This window comes from Leucopleurus acutus (assembly GCF_964270905.1).
Source record: "Leucopleurus acutus genome assembly, chromosome: 2".
Lineage (NCBI taxonomy): Eukaryota > Metazoa > Chordata > Mammalia > Artiodactyla > Delphinidae > Leucopleurus > Leucopleurus acutus.
The window spans coordinates 14571029-14592097 of NC_139143.1; the positions used below are offsets into that span (position 1 = coordinate 14571029).

Here is a 21069-nt window from a genome sequence, read left to right on the forward strand (position 1 = left end):
AATAAATGAGACAGAAGAACGGATAAGTGAGCTGGAAGGCAGAATGGTGGAAATCACTGCCGTGGAACAGAATAACAGAATGAAAAGAGGACAGTCTAAGGGACCTCTGGGACAACATTAAATGCACCAATATTTGCATTATAGGGGTCCCAGAAGGAGAAGAGGGAAAGGGCCTGAGAAAATATTTGAAGAGCTAATAGCTGAAAACTTCCCTAACACGGGAAAGGAAACAGTCACCCAGCACAGAGGGTGCCATAAAGGATAAACCCAAGGAAGAACATATGCCGAGACACATAGTAACTGATAAAGACAAAAAAAATACAAAGGAAAAGCAGCAAATAACATACAAGGGAATCCCCATGAGACCATCAACTGATTTTTCAGTGGAAGCTCTGCAGGCCAGAAGGTACAATATATTTAAAGTGATGAAAGGGGAAAACCTACAACCAAGAATACTCTACCCAGCAATGCTCTTCTTCATATTTGACAGAGAAATTAAAAGCTTTACAGACAAGCAAAAGCTAAAAGAATTCAGCACCACCAAACCAGCTTTACAACAAATGCTAAAGGAACTTCTGTAAGTGGAAAAGAAAAGGCCACAACTAGAAACAAGAACATTATGAAGTGGGAAAGCTCACCGGTAAAGGCAAAAATATAGTAAAGGTAGGAAATCACTCACACACAGATATAACATCAAAACCAGTAATCGTGAGAGAAGGAGAGTACAAGTGCAGGATACTGGCAATGCATTTGAAATTAAGAGATCAGCAGCTTAAAACAATCATGTACATATATATAGACTGCTATATCAAAACCTCATGGTAACCACCAAAGAAAAATCTATAATATACACATGAAAAAGAAATCCAAACACAACACTAAAGATAGTCATTAAATCACAAGAAGACAAAAGAGGAAAGGAAGAAAAAAGATCTACAAAAACAAGTCCAAAACAATTAACAAAATGGCAATAAGAATATACATATAGAAAATTACCTTAAATATAAATGGAGTAGATGCTCCAACCAAAAGACATAGACTGGCTGAATGGATGCAAACACAAGACCTGTATATATGCTGTCTACAAGAGACCCACTTCAGATCTAGAGACACATAGACTGAAAGTGAGGGGTTGGAAAAAGGTATTCCATGCAAATGGAAATCAAAGCAGGAGTAGCAATAATCATATCAGAAAAATAGACTTTAAAATAAAGACTGTTAAAAGAGACAACGAAGGACACTACATAATGATCAAGGGATGATTCCAAGAAGATACAACAATTGTAAATATATGTGCACCCAACACAGGAGCCCTTCAATATATGGGGCAAATGTTAACAAACATAAAAGGAGAAATCGACAGTAACACAATAATACAGGGGGAATTGAACACCCCACTTACCTAAATGGACAAATCATCCAGACAGAAAAGCAGTAAGAAACACAGGCCTTAAATGATGCATTAGACCAGATGGACTTAATTGATATTTATAGAGCATTCCATCCAAAAACAGCAGAGTACACATTCTTCTCAAGTGCACATGGAACATTCTCCAGGATAGATCACATGCTGGGCCACAAAGCAAGCCTCAGTAAATTTAAGAAAATTGAAATCATAAGTATCTTTTCTGACCACAACACTATGAGATTAGAAATCAACTACAAGGAAAAACTTCAAAAAACAAATACATTGAGAAAAAAAAATGAAATATGTATATACTTCATGTGATTGATGAAAAACAACAGAATTATAATTCTCATGATGAAAAGTTTTTCCAGGAATTCTGAAATTACTTCAAAACAACACTCAAGTATTTTCATATCACTAGGATAAGTATTGTTATCCTCATTCAAAATGAGATCACCAAGACCCACCGAGGATAAATAATTTCACCATAAGGCTCCTTAGCTCCTGAGCCACCTTGTGAACCCACATCTGTTTCAGTAGCCTATGGTCTTTTCCTGGCTTTCTCATCCAGGCTTCTATCAGAGTCACCTGAGGTTACTTGCTAAATTTGAATCTCTGGTGGTTGGGACTCATGTTTTGAAAAGAAGTGTTAAGAGTTGATTCTGACGTTCATCTAATTCATCAATGGTTGAGAGATTATTCAGAACATCCTTTTTTCTTAAATGGGCTCACCTTTATCATTTATGTGTAAGCTGTAAATACAATTCAGAGCTGTTAGTATTTTTTCATAAATATATTAAATCAAACGGCTCACATTTAAATATTTATTAAGCAAACCATCTTTAGATTAATTTACATGATATTTGTGCATTGGAAATAAACTATTCATGTGTGACATAATTAATTCCTTCTCACTGAATTATTCCACCTGGCCTATGTTTTATTTACAGGTTGTTCAGATTGAATTATATTGATGCCAACATGGTTTTTAGATCAGCATAAGGTACCATAACAGATTCATATTTAGGTTTTCCATTTAGTAGAAATGGCAATAGGTCATCTATAAATACAATTCTTGGTAGAGCTTATAAAAGCATAGGTGTGTACTCTTATCAAACAGTTAATATCAGGCATAACAAAGCAGTTCTTAAAATTTAAGCTGAGTATGTGGCCTCTTCAAGTGAGGGGACATGAGTCAGATTTAGAGAGAGCCACCTGTTGTAGTCTCTGTAAAGGAGAAGTGGGCCAGTACTGGAGTCCCTGTGCACAGCATGTGTTTTTCCAGGTTCTTTACATAACTGGTTCTCAACATTAGGAATATCTGGAAGCTTTTAAAGGTACTGATGGCTCAGCACCACCCGAGACCAATTGAATCAGAATCTCCAGGGGTGAGTCCAACTGTTGAACAGGGGCTTGGCACACATTACCACTTAAAGTAGCAAGACAACATCTTGGGCTTCTCTGAAGTAAATACAAGTAGAGTTCAGAGTGTTACAAGGGTGGTGTTGTGGGTGGAAGTTGTGCAGGCTTCTGTCCACTCTGAGCCATGGGATCAAAATGTAAATGATTCAGCTAAACGAATTCATGTAATAACCAGATGTCTAAACAGGTGATTAAGTAGAGAAAAACTTAAGCTAAAACCCCCTGCAATTTTCTTTTTATGTTCCTTTGAAGCTTTAGAATGTGATAATAGTGTCTAGTTAATTTTTCAACAGTGAGGATGTGCTCATTCTCCTGAATCCACCCATGACTAGCCAATCATATTTGCAGAGGAGTAGACCAAGGATAAGGATGCAAGCACAGGACTGGGAAGGAACACTTTTCTGTATATACCTTAAGTAGCTCACATGCATCAGAAACTCAGCCTTGGTTGGTCAAGGCTCATCTGTGCCAGCTCTAAATAGCTAAGACTGAATCAGCAAGTGGGAATTAAAACCTGTAAACGAAATTAGCCAATCCTGTTTCCATTTCGGAAAGTATAAAACTTTTGGCGAGGAAAAAATATAATTTGAACATCCACTGCCAAATGTGCACAATTATTTCAGATTCGTTTGCTTGTCGCATTTCTAACAAGGGGGCAGAACTTCTGCTTAATACTGGTCTGTGCTGTTGACACTTAAGGTTGGCAAGGCTTGTCCAGGAGTTGGTCATTCTGAGGAGCTGCTCTTCTGCAGATGTGGATAAAGTCTCAGTACCCCCAAAGTTCATGATCTTTGACTGTTGGGCATTTAGGGTAATTCATCATTTTCAGGCAGACTAAGTAAGGTTATTCCTTGTTTTACAAGTTTTTGCCATCTCAGCTTTGGGGAAATCCACCTATTTCTGAATGTAATTCACAAAATATGTCCGACAGTTGTGTTTTAGACATACATATTCAAAATAACTTCCTGCAGTCATTAAGACCTTTAGGAATGAAGAAGGGGTTTTCTTCCATCGTTTTCCGCAAAGCACAAACTTAAATACGTTTCATTTTATGTTGACTTGGGGAAAAAAATGCTTCTTGATGTAGGACTCACCAACAGCTTTATAATCCAAATAGAGTAAACAGCAAAAACTTTTGACCCATGGAAATTGGTACTGTTAAATATCATCTGCACTTAGTGATTCTAGCAGTTCTCTGAAATGAAGGGATATAGTACAGATATATGATATATATTCATATATGTAATCCTGCATTTACATATAAATGTTAATTTTATAATTTCAAGGCTGGAAGAACACAAAATTTTTCCTTTTTTAATTTCACGTAGGCTAGTTAAAAAATGCAAATAAAACAGTAGTTTCCATGTGAAATGTGCCAAGTTGAAGATATCAATATTCCTGGGTATTCAGTGAATTGAGAGAATTTTATGTAAAGTACTGATTGGAGTTTCAAAACTGTAAAATATCTATCAAAACCCTTCATTTTTCTCCTTGAAATCTATAAATTAGCTGTTTAATTCCTTAGTTTTTTAGAAGATTCATAAATGTAAGAACAGACATTGATTTACAAGTTTATGTGGTTTGGTAAATATTTATCCCTAAACATTGTAATCAAATAGAACCTACAGCCAAACGTGTAGCCTCAATGCAGAGTTTGTTCTTCTCTTATGTGTTTCAGCTTGATCTGAAATTGGGACTTGATTTTGCAGCTATTATTAGAACTGTTCCTCACAGGATCATGTCAACTTTCATGGAAATAGGGGAATGAAAGCAGAAGCAGTGCTGTGCTGCTCAAAGAAGCAGCAATGACATCCCCTCAGAAGAATCCTTAGTTTTTAAATTAGTAACTTCATTTACCGGTAGCAACTGTGGGCCAACTCGAAATTGCCACTGATTATTCATTTAAACAATGGCGTCACTGCCAGATGAGCCAAGTAAAAGTTATATGCTTATTTAGCTTCCACAAAATAAGGAGAGCAAAATAAGTATTTTCATACGGACATAAAATTTCAGAAACCCCACATTTCAGACAGCCAGAAAAATAATAGTTCTTAGACCTCTATTAGGAACAATTTCAAAAACACCTCATTTCTTTCAAGGATTATAGGATAACAAGCAATGGCTTTTTAGCATTTATGATGTGTGATAACCCAGTGGGGATGGGGTGTGGAGCCCTCATCCAGCTTTATATCTTACAGGTTTCCATCCTTTACAGGTGGGTGTCGGTGAATGTGGTGTGTTCCTTAGTCATAGAGCTGAAACCCTTGATGGCATTCATCAGGTCCTCTTCATCCACATACTGAAAAAGACACCAATCATCACTGGTTAGGATGTTGCTGGCAATAGTCTTATGCAAAATGTATTAATATATCATTTGAGCGTTACATTGTACCATACATATCTTAACCTTTCAAGCCTCAGTTTCCTCATCTGTAAAGTGGGGACGTTTTATATGATTTCGTTCAAAATTAAACAGAAGAGCCAGAATGCAAGCTATTATGCTCCATTGTGTCTCACTCTCTTACTGTATTTTATATTTATTGAATAGGGCTAGTAATATTGATTATAATGTTATAATGAACAGATAATTTGCCAAGTATGGGCATCTTGAAAAGCTTTCACTGAATCACTTTGCAGACTGCCTATCACCAGTATGGTCAAAAGTAAGCAAAATGGCAATATAGTATAATAGTGAAGAATGGGGGCAGTGTAATCAGACAATGTTTCTAAGATCCCAATTCCACACAAAAATTACTAGCTGTGTGTTCTTGGGTAAGGGCACACATTCATCTAAGCCCTCAATGTATTATGTTGAACTATATGAAACTGCCATTTTGCATGTCAAATATGATCAATTAATTATTTATGTTTCAACCTAATATAATTATTCTTGATATTTAGAAACTTTAGATCCAAAATGGAATCATGGAATTCAATAGTTGTAACAACTTCAAACAGCCCCATGATTTTTAAATGCTTATTATTTATCATCATTCTAAGCAAACCAGAAGGACTGTAAATTTTAGTTTTTGTTGTGATTGGAACCTGGAGCCAGGAAACTTGCTTTATTCTTTGCCATTAGTTAAGAAAGGTTTCATGGAAGTCATCAACTTTTCAGTGAAGGAAAAGTGAGAAGTGGGAGAGAGCGATGAGTGAGAGTCCAAATGCAGAAGCAGACAGTTGAAAGAAATGGAGGTGACGACTTCTGGCTCAGAGGAGTAAGCAGAGGGGCTAAGTTCTTAGTTGACCATCTATTTATTATCCAACTATTCCAAAGGAACGGTACTCCCTCAGACATGTAGGTAGTTGGCACAATGAAGTGTGATGGTTGCTAAAAACTCTAGGACTTTATTCATTTCAGCCACTAGGAGCTCAAAATAAATATTACATAATGATGACGTTAACTCTTTTGTACCCCCTGGACTGAAATTATGAAAAACAAAGTTCATAAATAGTAATGCCCTTATTTATCATAATTTTCTGAGTTTCTTGGAAAGAAACTATTGATCCTATTGAGAGACTCTTTTTCTCCTCTAACCATAAACCAGAAGGAAAACACACTTCCTTTTTTTTTTCTTTAGTAAAACAGATGCTTGTACTTTATGCCTCTTTTAGGCCAGTTCCAATGTTTTCAGTCATGTTCTGCCCAAGATAACGAAGTAGAGCCTGTTTGTCTATCCACTTATGCAGGAGTTTATTTTTTGAGCATCTACTGTGTGCCAGAAGAACAAGACAAAGTTTCTACCCTGCTCATCAAGCAGGTAAACAAGTTGTAGCAAAATAATTGGGTAAATGGTCAGAGGGATGCACTGAGTGCCGTGCGGCCATCCTTCAATGAGGTACAGGAAGCTCCATGCCACCTCTTTATCAATATACTTCTGGAATGTTTAGCAAAGGCTCTGGATGAGGAAATTGACTCACCAGTCCGCTATCATGGCCCATGATGGTTTCCCACAGCGAGTCGTCAGTCAAGACCTTCTTGTCTTGAATGTCTATGAGCTGACTGACACTGCGGTGGAGAGAGCCTTGGGAATAGGTCTGGCTGACTTGGCTCTGACTTGGGATGCGCAGTACAGACAGGCTCCGGTTGCTCCTAATACTCACAGGTGTCCCAGACCGGGGGATTTTGGTATCAGCTAAGCCCTGAAAAAAAAGTTACTGTTGGTGACTAAGGTCTAAAGAAAATAGTCTTGAAGTAGGATAGAAAATCATGTGTCACATGTCATCAATGAAGGGAGCGCTGTCCCCATCTCCTCCTATGGAACTTAGCTCATCTGGAATCCTGTGGCCCCTGGATTCTTGGTAAAGGTGAGATAATAAGCTGATGGCCACGTTAGATGGCCAGCATTCTTAGTGCCCCAAGAGTTCACATACTGGTGCTTTGGCTATTATTCCCTGTGGACTAGGGCTGCTGCATCGCAAAGCAGTAGGGTGAGGGGTCGGGTTAGCAAGGTAGTCTCTTCATGGGTGTCAGCACAGAGCCTCCTTCTTGAGAACAGCCCTTCCCCAGAGCAGAATTAGCAATGTTCTCTCATGGTCAGTCACTAAGTGAGCACAACTGTATTTCACTTTAAAATTCCTGGATTTATGTAGGGAACCTGACTCCTCCCTCCCTCTTTTCTCATTCCACATTGTTCCCCTTGTTATAGGATTCCAGCCTCCAAAATAAGGAGAACACACAAAGACATCAGAAAGACACAGGTACTCTTTGATTAGGATCTAGAATGTGCCATTAGGAACTGTAGCTGCTCTAAACATCTGAGGGTTCTGATTTAGCTGATTTAACCAATCAGTGAAGTGTTCTGCTTTTCACCGTGCCACCAACACACCATGCAAAGATCGTGCATTCATGCAGCACACAGAGGTACCTCAAAGTGCATGGTGTAACTTTTTAGGGTAACATTGCTTGACACATCAGATACATCAGCCACGGAGTCAAACTGAAAACAAAAGTGGGGTATCAGCCTTTGGAACGTTTTTAAACAAATTCTTTGGAGGGAGGAATCAAGATGGCAGAATAGAAGGACGTGGAGCTCACCTCCTCCCACAAATACATCAAAAATACATCTACATGTAGAATAATGCTCATGTAATACCTTACTGAACTAGGGCAATAGATATCAGACACCCAGAAGTGCAAGAAAGAACTCCACATAACTGCGTAGGGCAAAAAAAAAAAAAAAAAAGAAATTGGGATGGACCTGCGCCTCTAGGAGGGAGCTGTGAAAGAGGAAACGTTCCAACATCCTAGGAAGCACCTTCACTGGTGGGGAGATCAGCTGGGACAGAAAGGGAGCTTCAGAGGCTCGGAAGAGAGTACAACAACTGGTTGGCGGCAGGCAGAACAGAGAGAGATGGGCACAGAGGATCGGTGCTATCTTGGGGCAATCCCCAGCCCAAGATGCATGCCTACTGGTATGTGCAGGGCTAGGTGCTGAAACTCAGGCTTCAGAGGACAGACCCGGGGAGAGGACTGGGGTTGGCAGCATGGAGACAGCCTGAAGGGGCTGGAGTGTGGTATGGGCCACAACTGGGGTGTACACAGAAGAAGCCTGGGCCTGCCATAGAGGCAAAGTGCCATTGCTAAAGGGCATGTGAAGGGAGGGGTGAAGCCTGCCATAACAGCCTCTTTCTCCCTGCTGCCTCTACGAGTTCTGGCAGCAGGACAGTGGGTGCTCCCATGGCTCAGACAAGTCCGGCCTCAGCAGCTGTGAGCTTTGCGGTCAATGTGCTTGGAGGCTGGGCTGGGGTCTGGGATGCTTCCACAGCTCCTATGGCAGGTCCAGGTATGTGACAACTGCAGTCCTGGTACCCAACTTCAGTGGATCAGCACCTAAGGTTCTGTGCTGGTGGCTTTGTGAACACAGTGCCTGAGGGACAACAGGGACAACTGCCTGAATTCCCACAGTGGAGGTGGTGCCGAGGGCAGTGCCAACCACAGAGTACTTTGCGAGCCTGCACAGGTGACACCACAGAGCACACTCCCTGGTAGACAGCTCCCGCAAAGGAAGACTCAGTGGCCCCTCTCCCAGCGGGAACACTCCACTCCCGTCTACCTCACACTGCAGCTCAGAAACCGTTCTGAGGGCTTCTACTCCCACAACTCAGGAGCAGACTCTGCCCCTGACAGGGCAGTGACAACCACAGAGCAAAGAGGAGGCCTGCTAAATATCTAAAGGCACAAGAGAAAAACAAAGAGTTAATTACAAGCAAACCTCCATAAGGCTATCAGCTGCTTTCTCTACAGAAATGCTGCAGACCAGAAGGGAGTGGCAAGATATACTGAAAGTCCCGAAAGGGAAAAGTACGTAACCTAGGATACTCTAGCCTGCAAGCTTATCATTTGGAATAGAAGTAGAGATAAAGAATTTCTCAAACAAGCAAAAACTAAAAAAATACAGCAATACTAAGCCTATTCTAAAGGAAATATCAAAACGTCTTCTCTAAATAGAAAAGAAGAATCTATAGGAAACAGAAAATCTGTTTGAAACTAAATCACTTAAATAAGCCAGTACACATATTAAAAGAAAAAATTTCTGTGAAAGCAATGACAACCAAAAGGATGAAAAAATGATGAACATGAAGGTGTAAAAGAAGGCATCAAAATCATAAAATGTGGGAGAGGAGAGTATGAAAATGAAGATTTTTTTTCCAGAATGTGTTTGAGACTATATGACTACCAGTCTAAAATCAGTAGATATAGGAAGAGGCTAATATACTTGAAAAACAAGGTAACTAGAAATAAAAAACATACAATGAATTCACAAAAACCAAAAAGAACACAAGAATAATACAAAAGAAAATCATCAAACCACAAAAGGAAAAACAAAAGAAAAAGAAAGAGACAAAGAGAAATATGATATCAATGGGAAAACAAGGTTTAAAATGGCAATAAAATATCAATAATTATCTTAAATGTCAATGGAAAAAATGCTCCAATCAAAAGACATAGAGTAGCAGATTGGATATAAAACAAGAGCCTACAATATGCTGCCTACAAGAGACCCACTTTCGGGCAAAGGACACACACAGGTGGAAAGTGAGGGAATGCAAAAAGATATTTCACGCAAACAGAAATGACAAGAAAGTGGGGGTCGCAATACTCATATCAGACAAAATAGACATTAAAACAAAGTCTAAAAAGAAAGATAAAGAAGGACACTGTATAATGGTAAAGGGATCAATATAAGAGGATATTACACTTGTCAACATATATTTACCCAGTATAGGAGGACCCAAATACATAAAACAAATACTAACAGACATAAAGAGAGAAACTGATGGGAACACAATAATAGTAGGAGACTTTTAACACCTCACTCACATCAGTGGAAAGATTTTTTTAGACAGAAAATCAATAAGGCAACAGAGCTCTGAAATGATACAATAGAACAGTTAGACTTAATTGATATTTTCAGGACATTACATCTTAAAAAAAGTAGAATACACATTCTTTTCAAGTGCACATGGAACACTGCCTAGGATTGACCACATACAAGGGCACAAAACAGTCAACAAATTTAAGAGTATAGAAATTATTTCAAGCATCTTTTCTGACCACAATGGCATGAAACTAGAAATCAATCACAGAAAAAGAAATGAGGAAAAAAGAAAAACAATTACATGAAGACTAAACAACATGCTATTAAAAAGCCAATGGGCCAACAATGAAAACAAAGAAAAAATTTAAAAATACCTTGAGGCAAATGACAATGAAAACAGAACCATGCAAAATTTTGATGGGATGCATCAAAAGAAGTTCTTAGAGAGAAGTTCATAGTGATACAGGCCTTCCTCATAAAACAAGTTGAAAAAAGCCTAACCCATCACCTGAAAGAATTAGAAAAGAAAAAAAGGATAAAAAAAACCTAAAGTCAGCAGAAAGAAGGAAGCAATAAAGATCAGTGAGGAAATAAATAAAATAGAGATTTAAAAAAGAACAATAGAAAAAAATCAATAAAACCAAGAGCTGGTTCTTTGAAAGGGTAAACATAATTGACAAACCTCTGGCTAGGCTCACCAAGAAGAAAAGAGAGAAGACTCAAATAAAATAAGAAAGGAAAGAGGAGAAAGCACAACTGATACTGCAGAGATACAAAAAACCATAAGAGAATACTATGAACAATTATATGCCAAGAAATTCGGCAACCTAGTAGAAATGGACAAGTTTCTAGAAACATACAGTCCACCAAAAATGAATGAAGAAGAAATAGATAACTTGAAAAGACCAGTCACTAGACATGAAATAGAATTTGTAATAAAAATACTCCCTACAAACAAAAGTCCAGGACCAGATGGCTTCACAGGCAAATTCTACCAAACATACAAAGAACTTACACCAATCCTTCTCAAAATCTTCCAAAAGACTGAAGAGGAGGGAACACTCCCAAAGACATTCCATGAAGTCACCATCACCCTGATACCAAAACGAGATAAAGACACCACCAAAAAAGAAAATTACAAGCCAATATCTTTGATGACTATAGACGCAAAAATTCTCAACAAAATATTAGCAAACCAAATAGAACAATACATAAAAAAGATCATACACCACAACCAACTTGGATTCATCCCAGGGTCACAATGATGGTTTGACATATGTAAATCAATCAATGTAATGCACCACAGGGCTTAATTTTTGAAATATACAAACAGCTCATACAACTCAATAACAAAACAAACAAACAAACAACACAATTAAAAAATGGGCAAAATACCTAAATATACATTTCTCCAAAGAAGACATACAGATGGTCAATAGGCACATGAAAAGATGCTCATCATTGCTAATTATTAGAGAAATCAAATCAAAACTACAATGAGGTACCACCTCACACGAATCAGAATGGGCATCATTAAAAATTCTACAAATAACAAATGCTGGAGGGGGTTGTGGAGAAAAGGGAACCCTCCTAACTGTTGGTGGGAATGTCAATTGGTGCAGCCAATACGGAAAACAGTATGGAGGTTCCTCAAAAAACTAAAAATAGAGTTGCTATATGATCCAGCAATCTCACTCCTGGACATATATCCAGACAAAATTATAATTCAAAAAGGTACATGCACCCCTATGTTCATAGCAGCACTATTCACAATAACCAAGACATGGAAACAACCTAAACATCCACTGACAGATTGACAGATTTATGGATAAGGGAGATGTGGTGTATTTATACAATGGAATATTACTGAGCCATAGAAAAGAATGAAATAGATGCCTGGGTGGAGGACAAGATGGCAGAAGAGAAGGACCTGAGTTCACTTCTTCTCAAGAAAACACCAAGATCACAACTAACTGCTGAACAACCATCGACAAAAAAGACCGGAACCTAACAAAAGAGATATTCTACATACAAAGACAAAGAAGAAGACACAATGAGATGGTAGGAGGGGTGCATTCACGATACAATCAAATCCCATACCTGCCAGGTGGGCAACACACAACTGGAAAATAATTATATCACAGAGGGTCTCCTACAGGAGTGAGAGTTCTGAGCCTATGTCATGCTGCCCAGTCTGGGGGTTTGGCTTCAGGAGGAGCAGCCCCCAGAGCACTTGATTTTGAAGGCCAATGGGACTTGATCGCAGGAACTCCATAGGACTGGAGAAACCATAAGCTCCACTCTTGGAGGGCACACACAAGGTCTTGTGCACCCTGGGACCCAGGGAAAAAGCAGTGACTTCACAGAAGCCTGGGTCAGACCTACCTGTTGGTCTGGGAGGGTCTCCTGGAGAGGTAGGGGGGTAACTGTGTCTCACTGCAGGGACAACGATACTGGTGTCAAGGTACTGGGGAGCACTAATTGGTATGAGCTGTCTGCAGGTCTCCATTTTGATGCCAAGAACTGGCCACACCCAACAGCCTGCATGTTCCAGTGCTGGGTCGCCTCAGGCCAAACAACCAACAGGGCAGGAACACAGCCTCACCCATCAGCAGACAAGCTGTTTAAAGTCTTCCTCAGTCCACAGCCACCTCTAAACACACCTGTTGATATGGCCCTGCCCAACAGAGGGACAAGACCCAGCTCCAACCACCAGTAGGCTGGCACCAGTCTCTCCCACCAGGAAGCCTGCCCAAGCCTCTTAGACCAGCCTCACTCACCAGGGGACAGACACCAGAAGCAAGAGAAACTACAATCCTGCAGCTTGCGGGACTGCAAACACAGAAAGTTAGACAAAATAGGATGGCAGAGGAATATGTTCCAGACGAAGGAACAAAATAAAACCCCAGAAGAACAACTAAGTGAAGTGGAGCTAGTCAATCTATCCAAAAAAAGACTTCAGAGTAATGACAGTAAAGATCTCAGAAAAAAATGGAGGAACAGACTGAGAAGTTACAAGAAATGCTTAACAAAGAACTAGAAGATCTAAAGAACAAAGTTGAACATACAATAACTGAAATGAAAAATACACTAGAAAGAATCAATAGCAGAATGAATGAGGCAGAAGATTGGATACGTGAGCTCAAAGGCAGAATAGTGGAAATCACTGCTGTAGAACAGAATAAAGAAAAACGAATGAAAAGAAATGAGGACAGTTTAAGGGACTTCCATGGTGGTGCAGTTGTTAAGCATCTGCCTGCCAATGCAGGGGACATGGGTTAAAGCCCTGGTCCCAGAAGATCCCACATGTGGCGAACCAACTAAGCCCGTGCGCCACAACTACTGAGCCTGCACTCTACAGCCCGCAAGCCACAACTACTGAGCCCATGTGCCACAACTCCTGAAGCCCGCACACACAGAGACCATGCTCTACAACAATAGAAGACACTGAAATGAGCAGCCCATGCACTGCAACGACGAGTAGTCCCTGCTCACCGCAACTAGAGAAAGCCCCCTTGCAGCACCGAAGACCCAACACAGCAGGGAGGAGCTTCAAGATGGCGGAAGCGTAAGACGTGGAAATCAACTTCCTCCCCACAAATACAACAGAAATACATCTACATGTGGAACAACTCCTACATAACACATACTGAATGCTGGCAGAAGACCTGAGACATCCCAAAAGGCAAGAAACTCCCCACGTACCTGGATAGGGTAAAAGAAAAAAGAAAAAACAGAGACAAAAGAATAGGGACAGGATCTGCAGCTCTGGGAGGGAGCCGTGAAGGAGGGAAAGTTTCCACACACTAGAAGCCCCTTCACGGGTGAAGACTGTGGGTGGCAGGGGGGGGGAGCTTTGGAGCCACGGAGGAGAGCACAGCCACAGGGCTGCAGAGGGCAAAGCGGAGAGATTCCCGCACAGAGGATCAATGCGACCAGCACTCACCAGCCCGAGAGGCTTGTCTGCTCACCCGCTGGGGCGGGAGGGGGCTGGGAGCTGAGACTTGTGCTTAGGAGGTCGGATCCCAGGGAGAGGACTGGGGTTGGCTGCATGAACACAGCCTGAAGGGCGCTAGTGCGCCACAGCTAGCTGGGAGGGAGTCCGGGAAAAAGTTTGGAGCTGCCGAAGAGGCAAGAGACTTTTTCTTGCCTCTTTGTTTCCTGGTGCGCGAGGAGAGGGGATTAAGAGCACCGCTTAAAGGAGCTCCAGAGACGGGCAAAAGCTGTGGCTATCAGTGCGGACACCACAGACGGACGTGACACACCAAGCCTGCTGCTGCCACCAAGAAGCCTGTGTGCGAGCACAGGTCACTACCACACCTCCCCTCCCGGGAGCCTGTGCAGCCCGCCACTGCCAGGGTCCTGGGATCCAGGGACAACTTTCTGGGAGAACGCACGGCACGCCTCAGGCTGGTGCAACGACACACCGGCCTCTGCCGCCACAGGCTCGCCCCTCATCCGTACCCCACCCTCCCCCCGGCCTGAGTGAACCAGAGCCTCTGAACAAACTGATCCTTTAACTCCGTCCTGTCTGTGTGAAGAAGTGACGCCCTCAGGTGACCTACATGCAGAGGCAGGACCAAATAGAAAGCTGAACCCCGGGAGCTGTGCAAAAAAAGAGAAAGAGAAATTTCTCCCAGCAGCCTCAGGAGCGAGCAGCGGATTAAATCTCCACAATTAACTTGATGTACCCTGCATCTGTGGAATATCTGAATAGACAACAAATCAACCCAAATTGAGGATGTGGTCTTTGGGAGCAACGATACATATTTTTTTCCCTTTTTCTCTTTTTGTGAGTGTGTATGTGTATGCTTCTATGTGTGATTTTGTCTGTATAGCTTTGCTTTTACCATTTGTCCTAGAGTTCTGTCTGTCCATTTATTTATTGTTTTTATTACTTAAAAACATTTTTTCTTAATAATTATTTATTTTGTATTTTAATAACTATTTTATTTTGTTCTTTCTTTCTTTCTTTCTTTCTTTCTTTCTCTCTTATTTTTTCTCCCTCTTATTCTGAGCCTTGTGGATGACAGGCTCTTGGTGCTCCAGCCAGGTGTCAGGGCTGTGCCTCTGAGGTGGGAGAGCCAAGTGCAGGACACTGGTCTACAAGAGACCTCCCAGCTCCATGTAATATCAAACGGCAAAAATCTCCCAGAGATCTCCATCTCAACGTCAAGACCCAGCTCCACTCAATGACCAGCAAGCTACAGTGCTAGACACCCTATGCCAAACAACTAGCAAGACAGGAATACAGACCCACCCATTAGCACAGAGGCTGCCTAAAATCATAATAAGTACACAGACAGCCCAAAACACACCACCAGACATGGACCTGCTGACCAGAAAGACAAGATACAGCCTCATCCACCAGAACACAGGAACTGGTCCCCTCAAACAGGAAGCCTACACAACCCACTGAACCAACTTTTGCCACTGGGCACAGACACCAAAAACAATGGAAACAACAACCCGCAGCCTGCAAAAAGGAGACCCCAGACACAGTAAGTTAAGCAAAATGAGAAGACAGAAAAACACACCACAGATGAAGGAGCAAGATAAAAACCCATCAGAGTTAACAAATGAAGAGGAAATAGACAGTCTACCTGAAAAGAATAAAGAATAATGATAGTAAAGATGGTCGAAAATCTTGGAAACAGAATGGAGAAAATACAAGAAATGTTTAACAAGGACCTAGAAGAAGTAAAGAGCAAACAAACAATGATAAACAACACAATAAATGAAATTAAAAATTCTCTAGAAGGGATCAATAGCAGAATAACTGAGGTGGAAGAACGGATAAGTGCCTGGAAGATAAAATAGTGGAAATAACTACTGCAGAGCAGAATAAAGAGAAAAGAATGAAAAGAATTGAGGACAGTCTCAGAGACCTCTGGGACACCATGAAATGCACCACCATTCGAATTATAGGGGTCCCAGAAGAAGAAGAGAAAAAGAAAGGGACTGAGAAAATATTTCAAGAGATTATAGTTGAAAACTTCCCTAATATGGGAAAGGAAATAGTTAATCAAGTCCAAGAAGCACAGAGAGTCCCATACAGGATAAATCAAAGGAGAAACATGCCAAGACACATATTAATCAAACTTTCAAAAATTAAATACAAAAAAAAAAATTAAAAGCAGCAATGGAAAAACAACAAATAACACACAAGGGAATCTCCATAAGGTAAACAGCTGATCATTCAGCAGAAACTCTGCAAGCCAGAAGGGACTGGCAGGACATATTTAAAGAGATGAAAGAGAAAATCCTACAACCAAGATTACTCTACCCAGCAAGGATCTCATTCAGATTTGATGGAGAAATTACAAGCTTTACAGACAAGCAAAAGCTAAGAGAATTCAGCACCACCAAACCAGTTTTACAACAAATGCTAAAGGAACTCCTCTGGCAGGAAACAGAAGAGAAGGAAAAGACCTACAATAATAAAAGCAAAAGAATTAAGAAAATGGTAATAGGAACATACATATCGATAATTAACTTAAAAGTAAAAGGATTAAATGCTCCAACCAAAAGACTTAGACTGGCTGAATGGATACAAAAACAAGACCTGTATATATGCTGTCTACAAGAGACTCATTTCAGACCAAGGGACGCATACAGACTGAAAGTGAGGGGATGGAAAAAGTTATTCCATGCAAATGGAAATCAAAAGAAAGCTGGAGTAGCAATCCTCATATCAGACAAAATAGACTTTAAAACAAAGACTATTACAAGAGACAAAGAAGGACACTACATAATGATCAAGGGATCAATCCAAGGAGAAGATACAACAATTGTAAACATTTATGCACCCAACATAGGAGCACCTCAATAGATAAGGAAAATATTAACAGCCATAAAAGGGGAAACTGACAGTAACACAATCATAGTAGGGGACTTTAACACCCCACTTTCACCAATGGACAGATCATCCAAAATGAAAATAAATAAGGAAACACAAGCTGTAAATGATACATTAAAAAAGATGGACTTAATTGATATTTATAGGACATTCTGTCTAAAAACAACAGAATACACTTTCTTCTCAAGTGCGTATGGAACATTCTCTAGGATAGATCATATCTTGGGTCACAAATCAAGCCTTGGTAAATTTAAGAAAATTGAAATCATATCAAGTATCTTTTCCAACCACAACGCTCTGAGACTAGATATCAATTACAAGAAAAAATCTGTAAGAAATACAAACACATGGAGGCTAACCAACACACTAATTAATAACCAAGAGATCACTGAAGAAATCAAAGAGGAAATCAAAAAATACCTAGAAACAAATGACAATGAAAACACAATGTCCCAAAACCTATGAGATGCAGCAAAAGCAGTTCTAAGAGGGAAGTTTATAGCTATACAAGCCTATCTTAAGAAACAAGAAACATCTCAAATAAACAACCTAACTTTACACCTAAAGCAATTAGAGAAAGAAGAACAAAGAAAACCCAAAGTTAGAAGAGGAAAGAAATCATAAAGATCAGATTAGAAATAAATGAAAAAGAAATGAAGGAAACGATAGCAAAGATCAGTAAAACTAAAAGCTCGTTCTTTGAGAAGATAAACAAAATTGATAAACCACTAACCAGACTCATCAAGAAAAAAAGGGATAAGTCTCAAATCAATAGAATTAGAAATGAAAAAGGAGAAGTAATAAATGACACTGCAGAAATACAAAGGATCATGAGAGATTACTACAAGCTACTATATGCCAATAAAATGGAAACCTGGAAGAAATGGACAAATTCTTAGAAAGGCACAACTTTCCGAGACTGAACCAGGAAAAATAGAAAATATGATGAGACCAATCACAAGCACTGAGATTGAAAGTGTGATTAAATATCTTCCAACAAACAGAAGCCCAAGACCAGATGGCTTCACAGGCGAATTCTATCAAACATTTAGAGAAGAGCTGACACCTATCCTTCTCAAACCCTTCCAAAATATAGCAGAGGGAGGAACACTCCCAAACTCACTATATGAGGCCACCATCATTCTGATACCAACACCAGACAAAGATGTCACAAGGAAAGAAAACTACAGGCCAATATCACTGATGAACATAGATGCACAAATCCTCAACAAAATACTAGCAAACAGAATGCAACAGCACATTAAAAGGATCATATGCTATGCTTAAGTGGGGTTTATCCCAGGAATGCAAGGATTCTTCAATATACGCAAATCAATCAATGTGATACACCATATTAACAAATTGAAGGAGAAAAACCATATGATCATCTCAATAGATGCAGAGAAATCTTTTGACAAAATTCAACACCCATTTATGATAAAAACCCTGCAGAAAGTAGGCATACAGGGAACTTTCCTCAACATAATAAAGGCCATATATGACAAACCCACAGCCAGCATCGTCCTCAACGTTGAAAAACTGAAACCATTTCCACTAAGATCAGGAAGAAGACAAGGTTGCCCACTCTCACCACTATTATTCAACATAGTTTTGGAAGTTTTAGCCACAGCAATCAGAGAAGAAAAAGAAATAAAAGGAATCCAAATCGGAAAAGAAGAAGTAAAGCTGTCAGTGTTTGCAGATGACATGATACTATACATAGAGAATCCTAAAGATGCTACCAGAAAACTACTAGAGCTAATCAATGAATTTGGTAAAGTAGCAGAGTACAAAATTAATGCACAGAAAACACTTGCATTCCTATACACTAATGATGAAAAATCTGAAAGTGAAATTAAGAAAACGCTCCTGGGCTTCCCTGGTGGTGCAGTGGTTGAGAGTCCGCCTGCTGATGCAGGGGACAGGGGTTCGTGCCCCGGTCCAGGAAGATCCCACATGCCGCAGAGCAGCTGGGCCCGTGAGCCATGGCCGCTGAGCCTGCACTTCCAGAGCCTGTGCTCCACAACGGGAGAGGCCACAACAGTGAGAGGCAGGTATACTGGGTGGGGGGGGGGGGGGGGGAGGAATGCTCCCATTTACCATTGCAAGAAAAAGAATAAGATATCTAGGAATAAACCTACCTAAGGAGACAAAAGACCTGTATGCAGAAAATTATAAGACACTGATTAAAGTAATTAAGGATGATACAAACAGATGGAGAGATATACCGTGTTCTTGGATTGGAAGAATCAACATTGTGAAAATGACTCTACTACCTGAAGCAATCTACAGATTCAATACAATCCCTATCAAGCTACCACTGGCAATTTTCACAGAACTAGAACAAAAAATCTCACAATTTGTATGGAAACACATAAGACCCCGAATAGACAAAGCAACCTTGAGAAAGAAAAATGGAGCTGGAGGTATCAGGTTCCCTGACTTCAGAATATATTACAAAGCTACAGTAATCAAGACAGTATGGTACAAAAACAGAAATATATATCAGTGGAACAGGATAGAAAGCCCAGAGATAAACCCATGCACATATGGTCACCTTACCTTTGATAAAGGAGGCAAGAACATACAATGGAGAAAAGACAGCCTCTTCAATAAGTGGTGTTGGGAAAAGTGGACAGCTACATGTAAAAGAATGAAATTAGAACACTCCCTACCATCATACACAAAAATAAACTCAAAATGGATTAAAGACCTAAATGTAAGGCCAGACACTATCAAACTCTTTGAGGAAAACATAGGCAGAACACTCTATGACATAAATCACAGCAAGATCCTTTTGGACCCACCTCCTAGAGGAATGGAAATAAAAACAAAAATAAACAAATGGGATCTAATGAAACTTAAAAGCTTTTGCACAGCAAAAAAAAAAAAAAAAAAAAACCATAAACAAGGTGAAAAGACAACCCTCAGAATGGGAGAAAATATTTGCAAATGAAGCAACTGACAAAGGATTAATCTCCAAAAGATACAAGCAACTCATGAAGCTCAATATCAAAAAAACAAACAACCCAATCCAAAAATTGGCAGACCTAAATAGACATTTCTCCAAAGAAGATATACAGATTGCCAACAAACACACGAAAGAATGCTCAACATCATTAATCATTAGAGAAATGCAAATCAAAACTACAGTGAGGTATCACCTCACACCCGTCAGAATGGCCATCATCAAAAAATCTAGAAACAATAAATGCTGGAGAGGGTGTGGAGAAAAGGGAACCCTCTTGCACTGTTGGTGGGAATGTAAATAGATACAGCCACTATGGAGAACAGTATGGAGGTTCCTTAAAATACTGCAAGTAGAACTACCATACGACCCAGCAATTCCACTACTGAGCATATACCCTGAGAAAACCATAATTCAAAAAGAGTCATGTACCACAATGTTCATTGCAGCTCTATTTACAATAGCCAGGACATGGAAGCATCCTAAGTGTCCATCAAGAGATGAATGGATAAAGCAGATGTGGCACATATGTAGAATGGAATATTACTCAGCCATATAAAGGAACCAAACTGAGTTATTTGTAGTGAGGTGGATGGACCTAGAGTCTGTTATACATAGTGAAGTAAGTCAGAAAGAAAAAAACAAATACCATATGCTAACACATATATATGTAATTGAAAAAAAAAAAAGAAAACAAAATGCTCAGAAGAACCTAGAGGCAAGATGGGAATAAAGATGCAGCCCTACTGGAGAATGGAGTTGAGGATACAGGGAGGGGGATGGTTAAGCTGGGACAAAGTGTGGCAGTGTCATGGACATATATACACTATGAAACATAAAATAGATAGCTAGTGGTAAGCAGCCACATAGTACAGGGAGATCAGCTAGGTGCTTTGTGACCACCTAGTGGGGTGGGATAGGGAGGGTGGGAGGGAGGGAGATGCAAGAGGGAAGAGATATGGGGACATATGTATATGTATAACTGATTCACTTTGTTACAAAGCAGAAACTAACACACCATTGGAAAGCAATTATACTCCAATAAAGATGTGAAAAAATTTTTTAAAGTTTATATAAATAAAAAGGGGAA

At 40.0% G+C, this 21069-nt stretch overlaps 1 protein-coding gene across 1 annotated transcript in view; it reads right to left on the minus strand.

The window, feature by feature from the left end:
• Positions 1 to 5039: 5039 nt before the first annotated feature.
• USH2A (usherin) overlaps positions 5040 to 21069 on the minus strand; it is a gene marked incomplete at both ends in the record, with an annotated part of 783425 nt that continues 767395 nt past the window's right edge. Inside the window, 2 exons of the mRNA XM_082834448.1 lie at positions 5040 to 5129; positions 6752 to 6973. Coding sequence (XP_082690574.1) covers positions 5040 to 5129; positions 6752 to 6973 — 312 coding nt within the window. The remainder of the gene's footprint in view (positions 5130 to 6751; positions 6974 to 21069) is intronic.